We start from the raw sequence: 22,263 nt of genomic DNA on the forward strand, positions 1-22,263 counted from the left end.
CCCTTTGGGATTCTCTTTAGATCTCCCTCCCAGCTCAGCCTGGACAGGCCCAAAGCCTGGAAGGAGACTCTGGAGTCCAGGGAAGGGCCCTGGAGGCTCTGACATCCCCATTCCAGGTGGCAGCAGACCATCCCCAGGGCAGGCTTGTATAATCTCTCCTCCTGAGCATTTGGACCCAGAGATAGCAGAGAGTAATTTAGATCAGCAGCACTGGGGCCCTGAGGCCATTAAAGGAAGAATTGTCCAGGGAAAGATGCCCTTCCAGGGTCTTTAACTCCAAAGCCAGAGCCTGGAGGGCAGCTCCCGAGCCACCAGATTCCTCCAACTGGGGAGAGGGTTGGCCCCTCTTTTGGGAAGCCCCCCAGGTCCCCTCAAAAACAGAAGGAACAGCAGGATGCTCACAAAAATCCCTGGAGGCAGGGAACCTGTGGGAGGGAGGCCTGGGCCTAGAGAGCTGCTGCCCTCTGCCTCAGTTTCCTTCTTTTTAAACAGGGGGGATCCTAGCCCCACCTCCCCAGGCCACGGGGGGGGGGGGGGGGGGGGGGCACATGGATCCATTGAGTGATCAGCCCATCAATTAGACACCTGTGGCGTGCCAGGCCGTATCCTGAGGAGGCTTCCGGCTAAAGAAGGGACAGGGCGTGGCCGAAAGAGGAAATGGGGGTGAGGAGTTGAAGACTGAAGCCCCGCACGTCCGAGGGACAATTAGTGTATAGCCCGTCCCTTAACAGGGCTCTAAACACAGGGGCCCAGGGGCATGAGGACTCCATTTCCCAGAAGGCCTGTGACCTGACTTCATGCAGGCCTGGACCCTCCTTCCGTGGAGGACTACGTTTCCCAGAATTCTTGTTTTCTTATTTCTCCCTAGTCTTAGCTCCTCCCTCTCTAGTAGCCTCAAGACATGCTGGGACTCTCCTGTGGGCAGTCACTGTTCCCGGAGAGGCCACTTGCGTGGTGCTTGGACCTTTGCTGGGTGAGAGGAGGAGAGAAGGGAGTCAATGGGCAGAGGCGTCCCCAGGCTCCCTGCTCTGGAGCAGGAGACTTTCTGCTCCTTAACTCCTAGGGAGCAGGAAGACCCGGGTGGACCAGTTCCGGGTTATTGAGCCTGGGAGTGCGGGCTGAAGACTGTGCACATGTGCGACCGGAGAGGAGGGGCGGGGCGGGGCGGGACGGTGTAGTGTAGGAAAGGGATAAACACAGAAGTGGCCCTGTCAGGCCAGGGCGGCTCTCTCTGAACCGGGATCCGTGGTGGGGCTTTGCCCTCCCCCAGAGGAGAGGAGAGGAGCCCCCCTCCAGCCAGGAGACTGCTGGGAGAGAGGGGTGTTGTCACGGGACGTAAGGGGGGGAGGGGAGGGAGGAGCTGGGCCTGACCCTTCCCCAAAGGAAACAGAAAGGGTCAGAATATGTCAAGGGGAGAAGCCGCCAATGTGAGCCTGGTTGGAGAGAGGGGGCATGCCTGTGCCCACATGCCTTGCAAGGAGCTCTGCACTTGGGCACCGAAGAAATACCCACACGTCGTTCCTCCCAACCCCCATCAAATGGCCGTCTCCCCCCTCCCCCATTCCCCAGGAACCACTCTTCCTAGGAGTCTCCCTCAATCCATCCTTTCCACCCAGTGCAGTTTCTGAATTGAATGAAACCAACTATGGCTCCAGAGGGGATGGGAAGTCTTCTTCCTGTCCAGTCTAAGTCCTTTCCAAGCCTGAGGCTCCCTGGCCCCTCCTGTTGGAGGACCCTGGGAGCTCCTCTGAGCCCTCCCCCTCTCTAATTCCCCACAGGTGTACAAAGAGGAAGTTTCCCCATCTTGGGGCTCCCACTCCCTGAAGGACCACAGTCTGACCCAAGCAGAGACCCCAGAGCCAGAGGGAATGACCCCCGGGACCCAGAGGCCCCCATCCCAGGTGAGTGCAGTCCATCCCCAGCCCTGACCAAGTTTCCCCAAGGTGGAATCCAGTAGAACTAAGACCTGTGTCTTTCCCAAGCCTCCAAGGGCACCATCACTGCTTGTCCTCAGTGTGAGCTCAAGAGTCAACCCTGGCTGCCCCCATATACACTGTGTTTCTGGAGTTTTCCAGGGCCTTAGTAGCCCCTGCTTGAATGAGCCAGGCCAGATTCTAGACAGGAACAAGTGCTGTCCTTTATTCATCTACTCTCATGTGTGACACCCTCATCAGAGGGAGATGGCCATGTGTCCCACAGTTCCAGGGAAGGGACAGTCTATGCTACTGACCTCTAGGACCCAGGGTTTGGACAGGTCAGTCAGGCCTACCAAGGAGGCTTTGAAAGAAGTTTGAGATGAGATCAGGTTAGGGCACAGATAGGAAAAGGTGCATTTTTAGCAGAAGGAAAGGAATGGGAATTCCAAGACAAGACTAGAAGGTCTGCTGAGGTCTCCAGTAAAGCTCCTTCTTCTAGGCCAGAGGACATATTGCCTGTTTCCTTGGTCAGGGAGTGGGTCAACATTCAGGAGGCCCTTTGTTCTTTATTAGGAATAGTAAAAAAGAAGTGGGTGAGGGGCAGGGTAGGTGCTGCTGAGGACATCCTGAACCTTATTCTATCCTCACAGCCAAGGTAGAATCCAGGGCAGTCATTTATGTTCTTTTATATTTAATTGTGGTTGGACTGATAATATATTAATTAGGTGGTCGCCAGGGATTTAATTTCTAAATCCCAAAAAGAACTACTAAAGTAAATGTAATTTATGGTAGTTGATTTACAATATTTACAATAGAAGGAAGATATTAAGGAATGAGAGAGAGAGAGAAAACTCTGGCTTTTTCTGATATCAGTTAGAATTTCTAAGCCCCAGCCAAGGGAAGAGAGTCTCAAGAAGATGGGCCTTACCTGGAGGCTTCATGCCTCCAGAAAGGCAGGGTCACTAAGTCAGTTAGAATTTCTAAGTCCCATCCCAGGGAAGAGAAAAGCAAGTCCACTAAGTCAGCTTTTCACTCACCAACGGTGACAGTCTAAAAAGAAGTCTGGTTGTCAGTCTTCCAGTCACTCTTCCATCCTTCACTCCAACCCCGGGTGACTGACTGTCTGTCCTTCAGTCTTTGTTTCCTCTATTCAAAGACCTTTTTCTTTTGTGTTGTAGCTTACAATTCTAGCTTCACTATAAAGGAAGAGCTAAGTACCTTCATCGTTATAATCAGGAGATAGCTAAATCCAATCTTCACAGTTCTCTCCCACATTTCTTCTGATATCCATTTCCTACTAGCTACAGGAGAGCCTCAGTGGTAGGTGCTGGGGAATGGGAGTGTGAAAGGTAGGATTGTGCTTCCCCAGCTCAAGGAGGAAAGGGGCTAGAAGGGGTTGGCATCAAGATGGACAGAGGGAGACGAGCTGGGCTGGCTTAGGAGGCCTGCCCCAGGGAAGAGAGCAGGCCTCCTGGGTGGGAGCCAGTGAAGTGGGGGCCTGCAGGAAGAGCATCAAAGAGAACTTCTTGTTCTTGGAAAGTCAGTCAGGGATAGGGCAGCCATGTGACCTGTATGACTCCCTGGCTCTGCTCTACCTGTGAGACCCCCTGTATCTGCCCTGCCTGGTTGGTTCCTGCAGTTCATCAATGTTTATCTCCTTCATGGAAAATATTGAAGAAACAGAGAAGTCTCTGGACCATCTTTCTGAGCTGAAGATCCAAACTTTAATTGTGGTAAATGAAAGCTGTAATAAATAATCACAGAGACATAGGGCTGGGTGTTTTATGGATGTTTGACAGATAATTAGCAAAGTCATTAACAGGCTGGAAGGTACAGAGGACATTAAGAAATGCACAGTGCCATTAGAACATTTGGTCTCAAGTCCTTAGTTCAGTACAAGGTTAAGAGAAAAAAATGTACCAAATCCTCCAGAGTTCTCCGATTGCTTAGATCAGAGAAGCCTCTCTTGGCCACGATCCTCAGAGAACCTGGAGTTGGCATAAATCTTCATAGGCTCAAACAGTACCTGGATGAAGTTGTTTCCTTGGATCTCCTCAGGCCAATGATTCACTCACCATTCCCAGTGAGCCTGGCTCCTTCTGCAGGGCCTTTAGCCTCCAGAGAGGACTACATAGCTCTAGAGTTTTTATTTCTCCCACAGAAGTCTTAGATGTCATGATTTGTTTTAATATTCTGATACCCCAAACTCCATCGCTTCCAATACTGCAGCCCATGTTCTACTATTATAATGGATGTCTGCTACATGATGTAACAAAGTTAATGTCTTACATGGGCCTAACTCGTTCTAACAATTGTCATTGTGGTGACTTAGCTAAAGGATCGTATGTGATCTCATAGTTTGTGATCTGTGATATGATAGCAATGAACAATTCCCCCTTGGTCAGTACACTGTGAAGACATTCAGAGGTATGTTGATTAGAATTTCTTTATACAGAGGGTACTTTATAGAGTATGTGCAATCCAGGACAGGCATTCTCTGACCAGGATACAGAACACAGATCTATGTTCAGTAATAATCAGGTTACATTATTTTGAAGTCAGATCCACATTCTCTTCTATCAATGTCATGTTTTGATTCATGGCTTTGCCTTTGACTGATGCTTAAGTGTTTTGTAGAGAGTCTTAGCTTTCCTTTTAAAAATTTTCAAACTTTTAAAAGCATCAGATAAATACACCTGATTATGAGTTTTACATAAATGAATTTAACACTGGCAACCTTTTTTCCAGGGCACAGTGTGAACAATGTTAGGCTTCCTTTAAATGGGCATCAGCTGCTCTGAGATACCAACAGCCACTTAGAATGAGTTGACAGGGATGCTGTTGCTGTTGGTGGTCTGGAGTAGGCTGTAGAGGTTCAGGACTCAACCCCATTCCACTTACATCCTTAGATGGAATGACTTGCATTTATCTGGGAGCCCAGGTATAGAGAGCAAAGATTTCTTCTGAAAATGTCCAAAGTTATTAGAGCAGCAACCTTTACCATGGGCAGGATTGTAAAAGAGAAAACATGAGTTAAATCCTCTTGCCAGTGAAGAACTTACTCACTTGGAGCACACAAGTTGGGGTTCCTTTAACTGTCTTTAACCCAACAAAGCAGAAAGAAGAATATCTCTTTGCAGACTTGACAAAAACTTCAATTCCAACTTGGGAAGGTTCAGATTGTACAGTCACTCAAGGGGAAGTTGTTAGCAAGACAAAAGCAGGAGAAAGTTCCAAAAGAATCAAATGAAAGAGTACCAGATTTTTTTTTAATCATCACCAAAAGAAAAACCAGAAAGTTTCATCACACAAATTCCTTTTACTTAGAGAAATAAAGATAAAATATCAGGCCAGCTAAGGTGGGATTTGGCCTAAGGTATCACTATGATGTAAATCTCCTGTTTATTCTCTCAGCTTGTAAACACAAGAAATGAGTGTACAGAGAGAGTAATCCAGAAAGCAAAGGTCATACAATGGCAATTGACAACATTAATCAACATCAGCAATTTAGTAGTCCCTCCTCTGTCAAGAAACTCCATCTCAGATGTCCTAGGTCAGTGATGGTGAACCTATGGCACCAGTGCCAAAGATGGCATGCAGAGCACTCTCTGTGGGCACTTGGCCACCCCTGACCCCTTCACAGAGTTCATTACTAGAAAGGCAGAGGGAATCAGGTGGAGCTGCTCCCTTCTCCCCTGTGCCTGGCGACATTTTTTCCTATCACCCACCCAACAGCCCAGTGGGAGTGCACAGTGGGTAAGGTGGGTGGCTCACAGGTGGCAAAGCTGGAGGGGAGTGGAGTGCTCAGGCCACTCCCTTCCCCTTATCTACATTCCTCATTTCAGCTGCCCCTCTGCCCAGTAGCCCAGTGGGAATGCTTCCTCCCTCCCCTGTGTGGGATAAAAAGGTGGAGCATGACACTCCATCTCTAAAAGGTTTGTCATCACTGTCCCAGGTCCATGGTAGCAAAACTATGGCATATGTGCCAGAGAGGGTCCTTTCTGTGGGCACGTGCACCTGCCTTTGCCCCAGCACAGAGTTTGTTACTAATATAATGGAGTTGTGGGCCTTTAGCCATTCCTGGGAGGGCTTTTCAAAGAATTCTGCCTAGGATTTTAACTTATTACTGACTTAATCACTTTAAGTGAAGTATTTGACCAAAACACTTGTCTCCTGTCTCAAAACTTTTATTACAGGCTTCTCAGCTCAGTAGCCTAGATTTCTTTAAGGTTTCCTTCCTGTTCCATAAGACGCTTACTTAGAAATTTATATACAATATATTTCTAACAGTACTGTATCATAAAGCTAGCTTATCTTATTAAAAAATTTGAAAGCATTTAAATAAAATATGTGTGTGTGTGTGTGTGTGTGTGTGTGTGTAGCCAGTTGTTAAGGTAATTTGACTCTAATTTCTATATTATCAAAATCTAAATCCCTACACAAATTTTCTCTTCTGAGAAGGAATAGAAAGCACCTAGGTAGAGACAAAGCCCATCCAACTCTAGTGGAGACACAAGACCACCCCTTTGGGCCTCTTTCTATGACCCTGCACATGGCTCACTAGAAATTATAACAAACAGGTACTAACAACAATATACACTGACAAGACAAGATGACACAAAATAGCCCATGAGAAAAATCAACCCTTAAGAGATGACATACCTCAGCTCAAAGTGGGATCTTTAATGAGGATTTTAAAAAGTCTCCCCAAAAGGAAAGCTGCTGAGCATCCCCAGAACTTTTTCTTAAGGGATCTCAATTCTGAATCTTTTCTTTAATTCCCTCAAATTGACAAAACTATAAAAATAAGAAATGCCTGAGCCATAATTCTGAGCTCAAGTATAATAACCTTTTTAGGCCACAGTGTTTTATAGAGCTTATTATAGTTGGCACAAATCTTCAAAGGATCAAACGATACCTGAACATACCATGCTTGTTTTGATCTCTTCAGTCCAGCTGAAGACTCACCTTTTCTAATGAACCCAGAACTCCTGAATGGTTTTTAGCTTCACTAGGTAGCTATACAGACCTAAAGCTTTTATTTCAACAGAATTCTTCAATATCATTAATTGCTATAATATTCTGTTATACTTGATATCTTGTACACAATTAGTGGAATAACTGGGTCTAACTTTTTTTTTAAACCCTTACCTTCCATCTTAGAATTAATACTGTGTATTAGTTCTAAGGCAGAAGAGTGGTAAGGGCTAGGCAATGAGGGTTAAGTGACTTGCCCAGAGTCATACAGCTAGGAAGTGTCTGAGGCCAGATTTGAACCCAGGACCTCCCATCTCTGGGTCTAGCTCTCAATCCACTAAGCCACCCAGCTGCCCCCTTTTTGAATGTTATTTATTTTTTTTAATGGATCTAACTTTCAAAAATTATAATTGCAGTTACTTATCTAAAGGATTATACGTGATCACTTGTTTCATGATCAATAATATAAAGGCAATAAAACAATTTTTCTTTCAATATGTATAAGATAAATTGTAGTAAATCAAACAAAGAAGGTGGGTCAGTAAAGATTTCTTGCAGAAAATGAGATTTTTGTCTATACCTGAAGGAATTCAGTACACTGAGAAGGCAGAGACTAGTTGGGATAGTAGTGAAGGCTGGGGAAGGAGGCAGAGGAGCCCTGGAAAATGCAAGGTCAGTAGATAGAGAGTTTCATCTGAGGAACAAGAGTCCAGTGTCACTATTCTTAAAGAGTATGGAAGGAAATATAAAGAGTGGGAGAGAGAGTAGGGGTAACCTGGGTAACCAGCCTTTTAGGGGGCTGCCCAGGTGGAATATCAAGCCCTAGGATGATGTAGATGGCTGGTAGGTGTCTGGACTGAAGAGGGGTCATTCTGGTAGTAGTGGCGTTCCAGATAATAGAGGGCAGAGTTTGGGATGGAGAGGCAGCCAGGGTCCTGAGGTCCTGACCTTGTGTGCCATTGGAGGACAGCTGTGATCTTGGGACTTCAGAGACAGGACTGGTGAGGCAGTGGGAATTACAAGGACCAACCCAGAGTAGATGAGTTCAAAACAAGAAGTTGTCTTTTTTCCTTTCAATTGATATCTCATCACATTCTTCCTTTTGAGCCCAGATTTCTCTGCTTTCCTTTGGGATTGAAATCTTTCTGCCTTCTGGTTCTAAATATATCTGAATGAGGACCTTTTTGTTGCCCCTGCTAGTGGTGGTGGCCGCTGTATCCACTGGGCTTCCTCTTTCCTGTCTAAACTCTTTGAATGCCCTTCAGATAGGTCAGGAGCAATTATCCCTCCAAGACCTGGCTCCAGGGGCTGCTCTCTGCCCCTGCTACTGTTGTGGAAGAATTTTATTGCATGAGAGAGAATGCTGGTTCAGGCCCGAAGAATTGCAGCTCAGACCCATTCCTCTCAAGACATGAAGGTGTCTACATAGTGTAGCCATAGGGTTGGAAAAAGCTATTGGCAAGGGAGTGGAATAGCCCCTGGATGGGTGCAGAGGATAGTGGAATGGCCCCTGTAGGGTTTCAGGTTTGTAAAGGATAATTTTAGCTTTGTGATTTGAAATCTAAATAATTGGTTGCCAGGGAAAATTCCCAAATAATAAAATACCCAAGTCAGCTGGGAATTATGGTGATTTTAATTAATATAGAGAGAAGGAGTTAAGGAAAAGAGAGAGAGAGAGAGAAAGAATTAAACTACTCTGGCTCAGGCTGAGCCAGGCAGTAGTTAAAGGCCTTGGCCAAAGTGGCCTCCCTGAGCCTAAGGGAAAGGGAGTCAGTCTTATCACTCGCCATGAGACCATCTCTCCAGGAAGCTGTCCGAGGGGGATCCTTCAGGTTGAGTTCCAGTCCTGACGTTACTGAACTCCGAATCCAATTGCACTCCAAACTGAATTTAATTGCCTGGACTGACTTTTTTAGCCTCCTTTTAAAGAAATTTTCTCTTATGTCACCTCCCCTAAATTTTCACATCTACCAATCACAGTAGACGCTTTTTTCCAAGACTGCCTATTCTTTAGTTCTCACCTTCTCTGGTTAGATTATATCTTCTGAGGTACTTCACACTTCTTTGTTAAGCTTACCATTTGTGAGTTACTTGACCTTTTTGTGATTAATTTAACCTTTATTGGTACTTAACACCCTTTTGTATTAGATCTAAAAATAGACTTAGCTTAAGTTTTAGCTTCCCTATAAGGTATGAGTTAAGTACCTTCATTGTTCAATCAGGCGTTTACAACTTTATCTTCCCCTAGAGTATGTCTAATTAGGGTGGAGTAATTCTAAAATTCACAAGAGTCTAGATTGAGGGTCTGGGGAATTGTGTCCTCCCATGCTTGAAAACTCTCAACCTTTCTACAGACCATTCTTCCCCTGGGTGTCCCAGGGACATTCCAGGCTGAAAAGCAGGGAATGGGTCAAGGAGTGAAATAGAAGAACATCTAATACCAGGTGTAGCCTGGGTTTTCCATGGAGCAATATGGAAAAGGAGAAGAGTTCTGCCAAGTAGCCTGTTAATGTTACATCCGGCCACTGACTTGTCAGTTATTACTCAGCCTGCCTCTTAACTTCTCCTTTTGACCCTTGTCCTCCAGGTTTCCATAGTTGCAGGACTAGGCTTAGATTTTTTGTTTTCCATAAAATGTTTTTGAAAATGTTGAATTGTATTATTTTTCTAGAATAAAAATATCTCTTTAGCCTGACCAAAGTTAAAACAACAGATTTAGTGTCCCTTCCCCCCAATTTTATGAAACTAGAGGGCAACCTCCCTTTTTTTAAACTGAAAGAATTAAGGGTGATCCTTTTCTTATTTAGGATATTTTCCCATGGTTACATGATTCATGTTCTTTCCCTCCCCCCTCCCAGAGCTCACAAGCAATTCCACTGTGTTTTACATGTATCATTGTTCAAAACCTATTTTCATATTATTTTATAATATTTCATATTATTATTAATTATATTATTAATATTTGCAATAGAATGCAATAGAGTTACCTTTAAAGCCAAAACCCCAATCATATCCCCCAATCATGTGATCAATCATATGTTACAGTTCTTTCTCTGAATGTGGATAGTGTATTGCTGCTAGTAGAGAAGTCCATTACATTCGATTGTGCCACAGTGTATCAGTCTCTGATATTCTGGTTCTGCTCCTTTTGCTCTGCATCAATTCCTGGAGGTCTTTCGAGTTCACATGGAATTCCTCCAGTTCATCATTCCTTACAGCACAGTAGTATTCCTTCACCAAGACATGGTGATCCTTGACCCATTTTGAGAGTGTGCTAGGCCAGCCCACAAGGCTGGGGAAAGCATAGACTGATACATTACCTGTATAGACAAGGACCCACTTCTTCTGTGATGTAGTAATGTGGGAAGAGTTGAGGTCTCCTCAGTGCTTATTTCTGAATCTAAGATGTCAGAGGATGTCTAGGGAAGGGACTAAGTGGTGAGCTCACCAGGGAAATATAGATAAAGAAAGTGAGAGAGAGAGAGAGAGAGATAAGGACATTAGACAGAGAGAGAGAAACATACACAAAAGACCTCTGCTAGAGGAGAGAATTATCTTTCTTTTAAATTGTAGAGAGTCAACTGACCACATTATATTAACAGTCAAATAATAAGTTAATTTAACATGAAGAAATTCTTCCTCTCAAGCAAATCTGTTATTATACGGTCAATGTCTTAAGAATTAGCTCAATCCCCAACTCCAGTTAATAAAATTTTATATTTTTAAAAAATGAACACCCCTTCCTTTCCTCATCATAATTATTCTTTGTTCTGTGTAACTAAGTATAAAAGTTTTGAATATGTTCTAGTCACAAATGACATTCATCATATAGCAATGACAGGATGTTTTGATTACAGCACATCATACCCAGTGTTTTGCCATATTCTCAATGTAACACCGAACTGCTCTTATTCACTTAGCTAGAATCAGTCTGATCCCATATGATTCTATGGAATGTTCTTTATGCTTTCATCTAAATAAGAGTATTTTAGCCTTTTAGGAAATTAAATGGAGAATTCCTTTTTCTGTTTTCTCCTCATTAATCACGGTAATATTTTTCTCTTCAAATACATGTGACGTGGTACCTTCTCAAAAACTTCAAAATATGTTTTTACCAGATCAATTCTGCCACTTGTGATGAGGAGGGATTTCAGATCACCTGCTCTCTTTCTCCTCCACAGAATCTCCTACCTCCCTCAGAGAGCACATACCCTCTTCTTGATTCCATAGGGAAAAGCATTTCAGAGTAAGACATTTTGCCATGTTTTTACTCTTCCAACATGATTCTCACTTCAGATACAAAATGCCTTTGAATATGTTCCATTAAGCTCTCTCTGAATGACTGGTCTCCGGTGCTGGCTCTGACACTTCAGGGTGAGGAGTTTGGGGTAAATCCCTTGTGCCTAGTTTCCTCCAGTCAGTTGATGGTGGAGATTCTAGATGAATTCTGAAGGTTCGGCTCTAAATCTTGTGACTGTTGTTGGTTTAGGGGTCAATAACATTCAAGGATGTGGCTGTGAACTTCACCCAAGAGGAGTGGTGCCTGTTGGATCATTCTCAGAAAGAACTGTATAGGGAGGTCATGTTGGAGAATGTGCAGAATCTACTCTCTATGGGTAAGAACCATTTCCTCTCTTAATTCTGAATCTATCATAAAGGGAGTGTCTTCATCCCATGCCAAATGTATAAGATTTTAAGCCTTTGTTAGTGATTTAAAAAGCCAAAGTGCTGATCTCTACACAGGGTTCTCCTGTCTATTTTTCATTAAAAAGTCTTTGAATTCTGTGATGGGAAGCTGGGACTTTCCTTTCTTGGTCCTGAAATAGTCTCTCTTCTGTTTTAGGTAGGCTCAGGTGAAAACTTAAACCAGTGTTACAGATTTACATTCCTGTAGCTAATCTCAGAATTCATCTAGTTCAGCCTCTAATTAGACCTGAATTTTGTGTGTAAATTCTTTGTTAATACCCAGACAGATTTTCCTTGAAGGTAGTTATTGAAGGGAACCTTCTACCTGCCAAGGCAGCCCCTTCCCATTTGGAAGGATTTCTTGTTAAGAAGTATTAAATGGGGGAGGCGGAGTCAGGAAGGAGTCAGGAAGGCATAGCAGAATCAAAAGCTGGAACTGCTCTGAGAATTTCAAACAAACCTTTAAACAGTGCTTCCAAATGACTAGTGTCACAGAACGAACATGAGTTAGAGTGGGATGACTCTCCTGAGGAAAATAACTTGAAAGGTCAAACAGGGTCTCTTTCTGGGGATAAGGGAGAATTGGAAGTAAAACTAGCCCAGAGGAGTGTAGACAATCTACCCCACATACCTCCATCTACTGCACCAGGTCCTAAATCTAGGCAGAAGCCAATTTCAAGACCCAGGATACTTCGTAAGTCTACATTAATGCATCCCATGCACAACCCTTGAAATCCAAATGCCTGGCACAAAGGCCCCAAAGTCACTTGACCAGTTCAAGCTTGTGGTGAATCCCCTAGCTTCAGGGCAAAGTAGCTCCCAGTTCTCTGAGCCCTGCAAGCCATTAGCAGTCCCTAGAGGAGACTAAACCAGTAGCTTTTGAAGCACGCAGCCCACAGACCATGATACCAACTTCTTAGTATAGTAGTTAGAAGTAGTATACATAGACAGAGGGTGTGGTACCAAACTGTTTTGGGGAGGGGGGGGGAGAGAGAGAGGAGAGAGAGAGAGAGAGAGAGAGAGAGAGAGAGAGAGAGAGAGAGAGAGAGAGAGAGAGAGAGAGAGAGAGAGAGAGAGAGAGAGAGAGAGAGAGAGAGAGAGAGAGAGAGAGAGAGAACAAATTATGATATATGATGGTGATGGAATATTATTGTGCTATAAGAAATGATGAACAAAATTATTTCAGAAAGAGCTGGGAAGACCTAAATGAACTGATACACATGAAATAAGCAGAACCAGGAGAACATTCTACATAGTAACAATAATATTGTAGAGTGATCAACTGTGATAGCAGTCTTAGAAATACAGTGATCCAGTGCAATTCTGATGGATTTATGACCAAGAATGCTATCCACCCCCAGAGAAAGAACTGTTGGAATGCAGATGAAAGCAAACAATTTTTCACTTGTTTATTTGGGTTTTTGTTTTGAGGTTGTGGCTTTATATGATTATTCACTTACAAAAATAAACAATATGGAAATAAAATTTAAAAATAAGTATAAAACTAGCTCACAGCCCCTAATTATATCTAGTATAGCAAGTTTATCCTTATTCCTTCTTCTTTCTTCCCTCAAATTCCTGGCCAGATGATATGTAATGGAAAGGATTAAGCATAAGCATTTTCAAATAACTGCTCTATATCCTCTACTGGGTAAATAAGTTCATGATTATCTTTAATTTCACAACATCCTGTAATGGAGGAAATGGAAATACAAGATGGATCAGCAGAAAAAGCAAGAGGCTTGGAACTTTGGGAACTGCCAGTCAACTGAGATGGAGTCACAGTTCCATGGAATCTTGAAGGGAGCAGTTAAGCAGTTTGAGCTGTTTTGAACCTCACTTCTCTGGCTGTTTTTAAGGGAAGGTGGAAAACAAACTCTCTTTGGTCATTACATATTCATGAGACTGAGTGCTGAGAAGACTTTTGGGTTTAGCTCAAAAGAAACCTGTCAGCCTCTTTGCTGTCAATATCTCTCTTTAGAGAAACTAACTTTGTTTCTTAAATTCAAATTTATATCTCAAATCTTCAATCAACAGGGATAATTTATAAGATTAGGGGAATCTATTTTCCTCTCACTCCTTCCCCTCCTTACCTCCTCTACCTAAAAGAATAATATCCCTCTTAGTTAAAGATTTGATTGTGAGATTTAGTTATTAGGGGAAATCTTTAAGTTTACTGTTTCTGAGAAGAACACTGCAAGATTGTTGAAAAGGGAACAGGAAGTAGGGTAACGGGAGGTGCTCAAGATCCAGTCTTCCCTTAGTTTATTTTCTGGTTTTAAGGCTCTAACACTTCCCTGTTACCATAATTCCCCTAATAGTGGTATCTATTATAATCCCTATGAGTGTAATATTCTGTCCTCAATTCATAGTTGAGGCAACTGAGGCAAAGAGAGGATAAATAACTTTCTCAGATGCACCCACTTGCCATATCTCTGAGGCCAGATTAAATTTGTTTTTCTGACTCCAAGTTCTGACCTCTTACTCCTTCACCCTTTATTTTTTAGATAATGGAGGTTATGGAATGTGCCTATCTTTCTATTACAAGAGGTAAATAAAGATGGAATTTTCTGATCGCAAATGGGTTCCATGATCTCTGCCCTCCTGCAAATGCCCCAACAGTGAATACCACTGAAACCATTCTATAGGCCTTGTTTGCATGCCCCATTTCCATTAAGACCATATTTTTTTTTCTCTCCTGATTTCTTCCTTCTTTCTTATGCCCAGAGCTTCCAGTTCATAGAGAAGATTTTATCTCCTGTTTTCAGCAAAAGGAATCACTATGGCTACTAGAGCATAAAGGCCCAAAGAGCTCCTGTCCAGGTGAGTGAGATGAAAGCAGGTTTATAAGGTCTGTTATCCCAAAAGACTCTTATCTGTTATAGTAAAGGGAGTGCTAGACTTGAGGTCTGGCAGACCAATACAGAATCATGCTGTTTGTTTCCTGAGAGATGGATGATGGACTCGATATAGAGTATGAGATATAATGTGTGGTAGATCATAAGATAAGATGAATATTTAGTATATCTGCACTAAATGGCATAGTATCTTTGTATCTGTAGACAAAAGAAGAAAACATCTATTTCACTTTGAAAATAACTCTGAGACTTAAAAGAAGTGAAGTTTTTTCTCAGCTTAGCATATAAAATTTACCAAGAATGACCATGTGATAGTGCATCCAAGATGATGAGAACAGAATATCTGGAAAGTTACCTGAGGTCAACAAAATAAGAATAACCAACAAGTGACTTTTAAAGGAAAGATAGAAAGGGCAATGGAGAAAGTCTGTCCAATACTGTGGGCAAAGCGTGCTCAGGCATAGGGCTTGAGTTGTAGTCTAGCTGTAGGGAAGTTGTTCAGGTCACTTGTTCTTTCTTTACTCATGACATGAATTGCAAAGTATGATGAGAATCTTGGGCCTGTCTGTGTCACAGATACATTGTGAAATTTCATTGTTATTGTATGTGAAAATATTTCTAAAATCATCCATCTTACAGTTATGACCAAATGGTGTATCCAAAGACTGGTCCTGCTTGTTTATGTTTGAAAACTCCTTTTGGCTTGGGGAAAAAGAATAAAAATCAGTTTACTATCTGCCATCAGAGAGAATTTATATTTTCCTGTGTGTGTCCTCCTTCCTTCTGTGTTTATAACATTATTTGTTTTCTTCAGAGGCAGAAGCTAATTTTGAAGTGAAGGAGATGTCTGCAAAGCTGAGCCTTTTTGTGGAAGGATTTGGCCCCCAAAGATGCATGAATGAGGATCCCTGTTACTTTATTTTGAGAGAAATGTATGACTCTAATATCAAGGTAAATAAAAATCCAAAAAGTGACTGTGAATGCGAAGAACCTGCAGAGAAATTCAGCCAATATTCAGTCCTAAATCGGTATATAAAATTGAACTCAAGAAATGACTGTTGGCAGGATAGTGAATACAGCAAATGCTTTCCTGAAGAAGTAGGATTTATTCAGTCACCTAAGAAACCTGAAATGCCCACATATCAAGGTAACCCAGGGGGAATGGCCTTTGGTTGGAGTTTAGGCCTCATTAGATATCCAAAAAGTAAATGTGTAGAAGTGCTCTCTGTGAGTAATAAAGGTGGGAAACCTTTCAGTCAGAACTCTGAGCTTGGTTCACATCAAATAGTCCACACTGGAGAGAAACCTTATGAATGTAAACACTGTGGAAAGGCTTTCACAGTGATGGGCTCTCTTGCCAGACATCAAATAATCCACACTGGAGAGAAACCTTATGAATGTAAACACTGTGGAAAGGCTTTTATATGGAGGGGTGATCTTGATAAACATCAGAGAATCCACACTGGAGAGAAACCATATGAGTGTACACAATGTGGAAAGACTTTCACAGAGAGGAGCAATCTTGCTAAACATCAGAGATTCCACACTGGAAAGAAACCTTATGAATGTAAACACTGTGGAAAGGCTTTTATATGGAGGGGTGATCTTGATAAACATCAGAGAATCCACACTGGAGAGAAACCTTATGAATGTACACAATGTGGAAAGGCTTTCACAGAAAGGAGCAATCTTGCTAAACATCAAAGATTCCACACTGGAGAGAAACCTTATGAATGTAAACAGTGTGGAAAGGCTTTTACAGTGAAGAACAATCTTGCTGAACATCAGAGAATCCACACTGGAGAGAAACCTTATGAATGTACACAATGTGGAAAGGCTTTTACACGGAGGGGTGATCTTGCTTTACATCAGAGAATCCACACTGGTGAGAAACCTTATGAATGTAAACAGTGTGGAAAGACTTTCACACGGAGGGGCCCTCTTACTGAACATCAAAGAATCCACACTGGAGAGAAACCTTATGAATGTAAACAATGTGGAAAGGCTTTCATACGAAGGGGTAATCTTGATAAACATCAGACAATCCACAGTGGAGAGAAACCTTATGAATGTAAACAATGTGGAAAAGCTTTCACACGGAAGGACCATCTTGCTGTACATCAGAGAATCCACACTGGAGAGAAACCTTATGAATTTAAACAGTGTGGAAAGGCTTTCACACACAGGGACAATCTTGCTGTATATCAGACAATCCACACTGGAGAGAAACCTTATGAATGTAATCAGTGTAGATAGGCTTTCACATGGAGGGGCAATCTTAGAGCATCCACATTGGAGAGAAACTTTTATCAATGTAATCAATTTGGATAGGCTTTCACATAAAGTTCCACAGTTGCTTCATGTCAGAAAATTCCCACTGGAAAGAAACCTCATGAGTGAGACTGAATTTATTGTTGCCACTCTTAGCTTATTCAACATAAGAGGATCTACACTAGAAAGAAACTTTAGGAATATGGTCAATGTGGTAAGACCTTTAGGCAACAATCGTCTCTTATTCCCAAGCAAGAATTCCTTTTGGATAAAAGGCTTATTGCTATCATTTTAATAACTAAATTAAACTACAGTCCTTAATTTCCATAGAGTTTATTAGTATTTACTTGAATAAGGCAGGCAGATTGAGAAAAAGCCTATTCTAAACTAGCCACAGGCTCCCTTAGCCACCTTCTTTTCACCACTTGCCCAAGAGAATATAGAGAGCCCCACTATCTGGAACCCCCTCTATTTTCTCCCTTTCTACCCGGATGGATTTCCCCCTCATTTCTGGATCAAGCCCGTAAGTCACTGACCCATGACCCATGCTGAAATGCACTGACATAACATAGGGCTAGCAGTACTGGGACACAGGTAGGACCCCAGCACATGATCCTGGGAGGGGGTTCCCTTAACATAATCTTACCTTTGATTCTTTGGGAGACCAGCATTTGGGGTTTCTGGAAGATTAACATGTCAGGTCTCCCCAATGAATCATTCCACATTTGTAGCTTCTCTTACTGGAAGTATATAAAATATTGCACTTTACATAAAGGGAATTGCAACAATTTGGGGATAAAAAGGAAGGAAAAGAAAAAGGAGGAAGCAAACAAAAAATAATTGATTGTATGATATATGACCAGAAAGGTCTCTCTCTCTCACACACACACACACACATTGGGGAACTGGAGAGAGGATGAGAGAACTGAAGAAATGGAGAGAGGGAAGAGATTGATCCTCCCCTTTCTTCCCCTTGGGGAAGATAGCACAATTTGTCTTCTAGAGGGACAGAATATGTCTCCTCAGAGATTGGGTTTGGGAGATAGAGGTTAAGGACTGGAGGAGAAAGTCTTAGAGAAATGACCCACTGCCTCCCTTCTTGATCTCAGCTGTTTGCTGAGAGGCAGGTAAATTTCCTGCCTCTAGATCCTCCCAGTATCCCAACTTCTCTCTTTCCCTTTGAGATTTAGTTCACTCCTCAGCCCTGGTCTAGAACTAGTTCTCCCTTTTGGGGAACAGTATGATTCTCCCCAAATCTTCAGTCTCCTTTGATATCAGCAAGTAGGCAGACCTGACCTAAATGGCAACACTTTATTCTTGAGAACACACAGGGCAGAGAGAGTGAGGGTGTTGGATGAGGAAAGTGGGAGATAGGAATCCCTACAGATTAGCAACTGATCTGCCCCCCAAATCCTGAGGGGTTCAGGCTGTCTGCCTGACCCTCCTTTGGTCAGTGTTGGGTTTCTCTTTCCTCCTAAGGCAATATGACTATGAGTTGAAGTTCAGGACAATTTGGGGGAAGAGAGATCTCAGCAGATAGCTTCCTATAAAGTCTCAGTCTACTTTTGTCTTCAGCTTGAACCAGAGAGTTTTAGGGGTTCACTGGAAGGTAGTCAGTGTCCAGAAGGATCCTCCATCTCAGAGGTCCTCCTCTCGGACCATCGACTGGCAGAGAGCTGACCAGTAGTAAGTTGGCAGTTTTGAATTCTCCCCATTCATCTGTTCCTTCCTGGAATCTTGAATCTTCCTTGACCTTCCCTCACTTGAGCTGTTCCTTTGCATTGCTGGATATGATTTTTTTCTCTTTTTATAACTTTTCTCTTATAATTGGCACATTGACAAGCGAAAGAAAGGTGGCTGAGGGAGCCATGTAGAGAGCATTCACATAGCCAGTTAGAATTAGATTTCTTTTCTCTCTACTTCTCTTATTATTAAGAACCCGAGTTTAATTTAATTGCACATGAATGAAGAAAAGCATTAAAGTGGAGAGTCTAGAGCTTGTTCAGTACGAGAAAATGTCTTTTGAACAGACAAGTTCCAAACTGACTCCCTGTAGGAGAACTTTCAGCCAGAGATCATCTCTTATTTCATATCAGAGGATTCATAGTGCAGAAAAACCTAACAAATGTGCTCAAGTTGTACGTGTTTTCCTCAGGAGGAGGGTGATTATTATTTAGAGAAGTGCAAATTAAGTCTGAGGGACCACCACACTTCTATTAGATTGACTATTATGACAAAAGGAACGTAACAAGAGTTAGAGGAGATGTGTGAAAAACGAGATACTAATGAACTGTTGGGGAAGTTGTGGAAATGATTCAACCATTCTAGAGAGCAGTTTTGAACTATGTCCAAAGGACATTAAACAGAAAGGAAAAGGATCTATCTATTAGTATTTTTTTAAAAATAAACCACTTAAAGCTGCTCTTTTTGGTGTGACAAAATAATTGGGAAGTAAGAGGAAACTCATAAATTGGGGAATGGCTGGGTAAATTATGGCACATGATTGTAATGGAATACTGTTGCTTTATAATGCATGAGGAGGAGGAGCTCAGAAAAACCTGGAAAGATGAGAACTGATGGAGACTGAAATTAGTGGAACCAGGAGAACATTGCACATTGCGACAGCAATATTGTATGCAGAAATGTGAATTGAGCTATTCTCAACAATACAGTGGGCCAAAATAATCACAAAAGACTCATAATAAAAAAGATTTCATCTGTTTTCAGAGAAAGAACCGATGGAGTCTGAATCCAGACCAAAGAAAAAAATTTTGACTTAAAAAATTTTTTGTTTTGTTTAAGTTCCACAGAAGGATCAATTTGGGATAATGTTTTATAGGATTGCACATGTAAAATTTATGTAAGATTGCTTAACATCTCAAGCATGGAGGGGAAAATCCAAGACTCAAAATTTTAAAAAAGTTTGGATATTGTTTTTACACATAATTGTCATCAAAAAATAAAATATGAAATGATGAAGAAGAAGAGTTGTTTGATCAGTAGTGAACAATATTCTTTCAGGAATGAAGGGGTGTACAGGGAGTGATTATAGGAAGGGCTTCATCTTGAGTTCATATTTGACTATATATTGGACACGTTATGCTGGAGATAAGATTCAATGTCTCCAATGTCTTTTTGCTATAGCCCAGACTTCATAGACCTGTGAAGACAAACCTATGGCATGTGTGCCAGAGTCAACACACAGAGACTTCTTTGTGGGCACTCATGCCAAGGACCCAGTGAGCTGTCCCTGCAGCACAGAGGGAAGTGCAGCTGGGCTGCTCCCCTACTGCCTCTCCACATTTGTCTGACCACATCACCCACCCCTCCTGCCCAGAAGTTCAATGGGAGTGCTTCCTCCCTCCCCTAGGTGGAGTAAGGTGGGCAGCTCACAATGCCCCAGAAGCATTGGGGTAGTTGGCAGCCTGTCTTGAGGCTGGAGAAGATCAGAATGCTCCTGCCACAGTGCAGGCTTGGCAGTACCTATATGTGCCACTGGCCCTGTCTTGTTGCCCACTGGAGGCTTATCTGTAAGAATGTCACAGAAAACTAATTTTTATATGACCTAAAAGGTAACCCACAGAATTGCTTCTATCCTATTGGAAAAGAAGTGCAGGCAGAATCTCCCATAGCTGTGAGTGTTCATGAAATACAGCATGATGCAGCCATCCCACTAGGATACTGCTGGCTTCATAAAAAAATAAATGCAATCTCGCTCAATATTAGTTATTGACAGTATTTATATTTCACTTTTCTAACCGCTCCCTGTCCCTAAGGGGCTCACAATGTAAAAAGAAGCAACAGAACACCAGCAGATGGCCAGCAGAAAAGACACTGAAGGGATGTGGAGGACCAGTGATTCTCCCCTACTCAGTAAATGAGGGACACCCACTTTCCTGTATTATAAGGAAGAGAGGATTTGAGCATATAAGGTGGATCTGCAGGGAGATGCAGATGCAGGGAAAAGATTCTAGAATTGGGGGTGGGGTGGGGAAAGAGTGTGAGACAGTTAACAGGTTGGAGCTGGGTCTTTCTCTGGTTTGACCTGGAGGGACTGACTGCTTTCCCTTGGTGGCTGTTTCTACCTTGTCTTTCTCATCCTATAGGCTTACCTGCTGGCTTATTGTCATCTACTGAGCTTCCTGATGTGATCCTGAATCATCTGGGCCATCTGTCTGTAAGATTAGGTCTGGGGTCCTTCTGGATCCAAGACCTCTCCCTGGGCCCTGTCCTGCCAAACTGCCAAAACTCACTACCTCTATTACCATCAAAAGGGGGGCTTTGGGGTTAGTGTAGGTTTATCTATATTATGGACTGGGGTCTTTAGACAGATAGGTAAGGATTAGGTTAGCTCAAATCTGTGAAGACTCAGTGATGAGACATTTAGATCTGGGGGAGCTTTAGTTGTCGTTATTAGTTTAGGATTATCCAAATTCCCTTTTCACCTTCCTTGTCATAATAGATCCAATATCCATCCCTGTTATATAGTGGTCTGTGTTTGTTACCTCAAGACAGACTCTGCCTGGATTGGATCTGTTAGTTTATCAACTCACTGGTTCTGTTGGCCTTCCCAAATCAGTTACATCTTCTGATACTGGCCCTATATGAGCCATCTAATCCCATCCCCAAATCATCCTCAATTACATCCAGCATGTCATTTTCCTGGGGAACTCACTGCTGGGGTTGGGTTATGGATCAGTTCTGTCATAGAGAGCTATGACTGTCCATTGCATGAATGACAGCCACACTTCTTGATGTCTGTCCTTCCTGTGTGTCCTGTACACATGTAAAAATTAAAAATAAATCTCAATAACAAAAATATTATATTTTTAAGAGATTTGTTAATGATCATTATAAATAAAGGAATAAAGGGATACAAAATAAAAAACAACGTGCCCATGGCTAATCAGCCAGTTAAAACCCCCCACACTTACCATTCTTGCCAGGAAGCCAAAAAAGGTCAGGACCCTCCACATCACTACCTGATATCCCCTGTCTACAGGAAGTACATAACGACAGGAAGTCAGTGGGCTCCTGGGAAATGTAGTTTTTTAGGGTAACAGACTTTCAATTACACACACAAAAGGTTACAGTGTCATTGCACAGCAGCAGGTTGTGTTTTCCTGACATCACATGACCTGTGCAATCTCGGGGTGCTGGGATAGGTGGGTGTGTGGGGTTCAGCTCTCTGTGGCGTGTGTGTGTGCCCTAGGAGAGGACAGGACAGACATGGCACTCATCATACTGGGATTGTCAGGGGATCTTTGTATCGGCCACCATCCATAAGAATGGGCTCCTGCTTGTGGGAAAATGCGAGCTTGTATGAATGATGGAGATCTGCATGCCTTCTGTGTATAGGAAATGTGCCCTGTACCTCCACTTCATCTTATTGATGCGAATTCCCCAAGAAGTACGTCCAATGCACGGACAATGGAGGTGAAGCAAAGGTAGGAAATGCACTCAGATGCCTTTTTCAGAGCAGGTCAAAAGCTGGTGGTCAGTGGAGCATTGCCCCCTTCCCCTGGTGGTCAGCAAATTCCAAAGGATCCCCGGCT

The 22,263-nt window shown here is 42.7% G+C and overlaps 1 protein-coding gene across 2 annotated transcripts; it reads left to right on the forward strand.

The window, feature by feature from the left end:
• Positions 1-862: 862 nt before the first annotated feature.
• On the forward strand, positions 863-19,693 carry LOC130453598 (zinc finger protein OZF-like). 2 transcript variants are annotated; one of them, XM_056797001.1, is made up of 5 exons: positions 863-973; positions 1,779-1,901; positions 11,383-11,509; positions 14,307-14,402; positions 15,252-19,693. In XM_056797001.1, exons 1-5 carry the CDS (start codon positions 902-904, stop codon positions 16,691-16,693), a joined length of 1,860 nt encoding a protein of 619 aa, XP_056652979.1. In that variant the 5' UTR covers positions 863-901; the 3' UTR covers positions 16,694-19,693. The 2 variants fall into 2 exon arrangements, with proteins under 2 accessions (XP_056652979.1, XP_056652980.1); XM_056797002.1 differs by lacking the exon at positions 863-973 and adding an exon at positions 1,165-1,320.
• Positions 19,694-22,263: the final 2,570 nt, after the last annotated feature.

This window comes from Monodelphis domestica, chromosome 4 (genome assembly GCF_027887165.1).
Source record: "Monodelphis domestica isolate mMonDom1 chromosome 4, mMonDom1.pri, whole genome shotgun sequence".
Lineage (NCBI taxonomy): Eukaryota > Metazoa > Chordata > Mammalia > Didelphimorphia > Didelphidae > Monodelphis > Monodelphis domestica.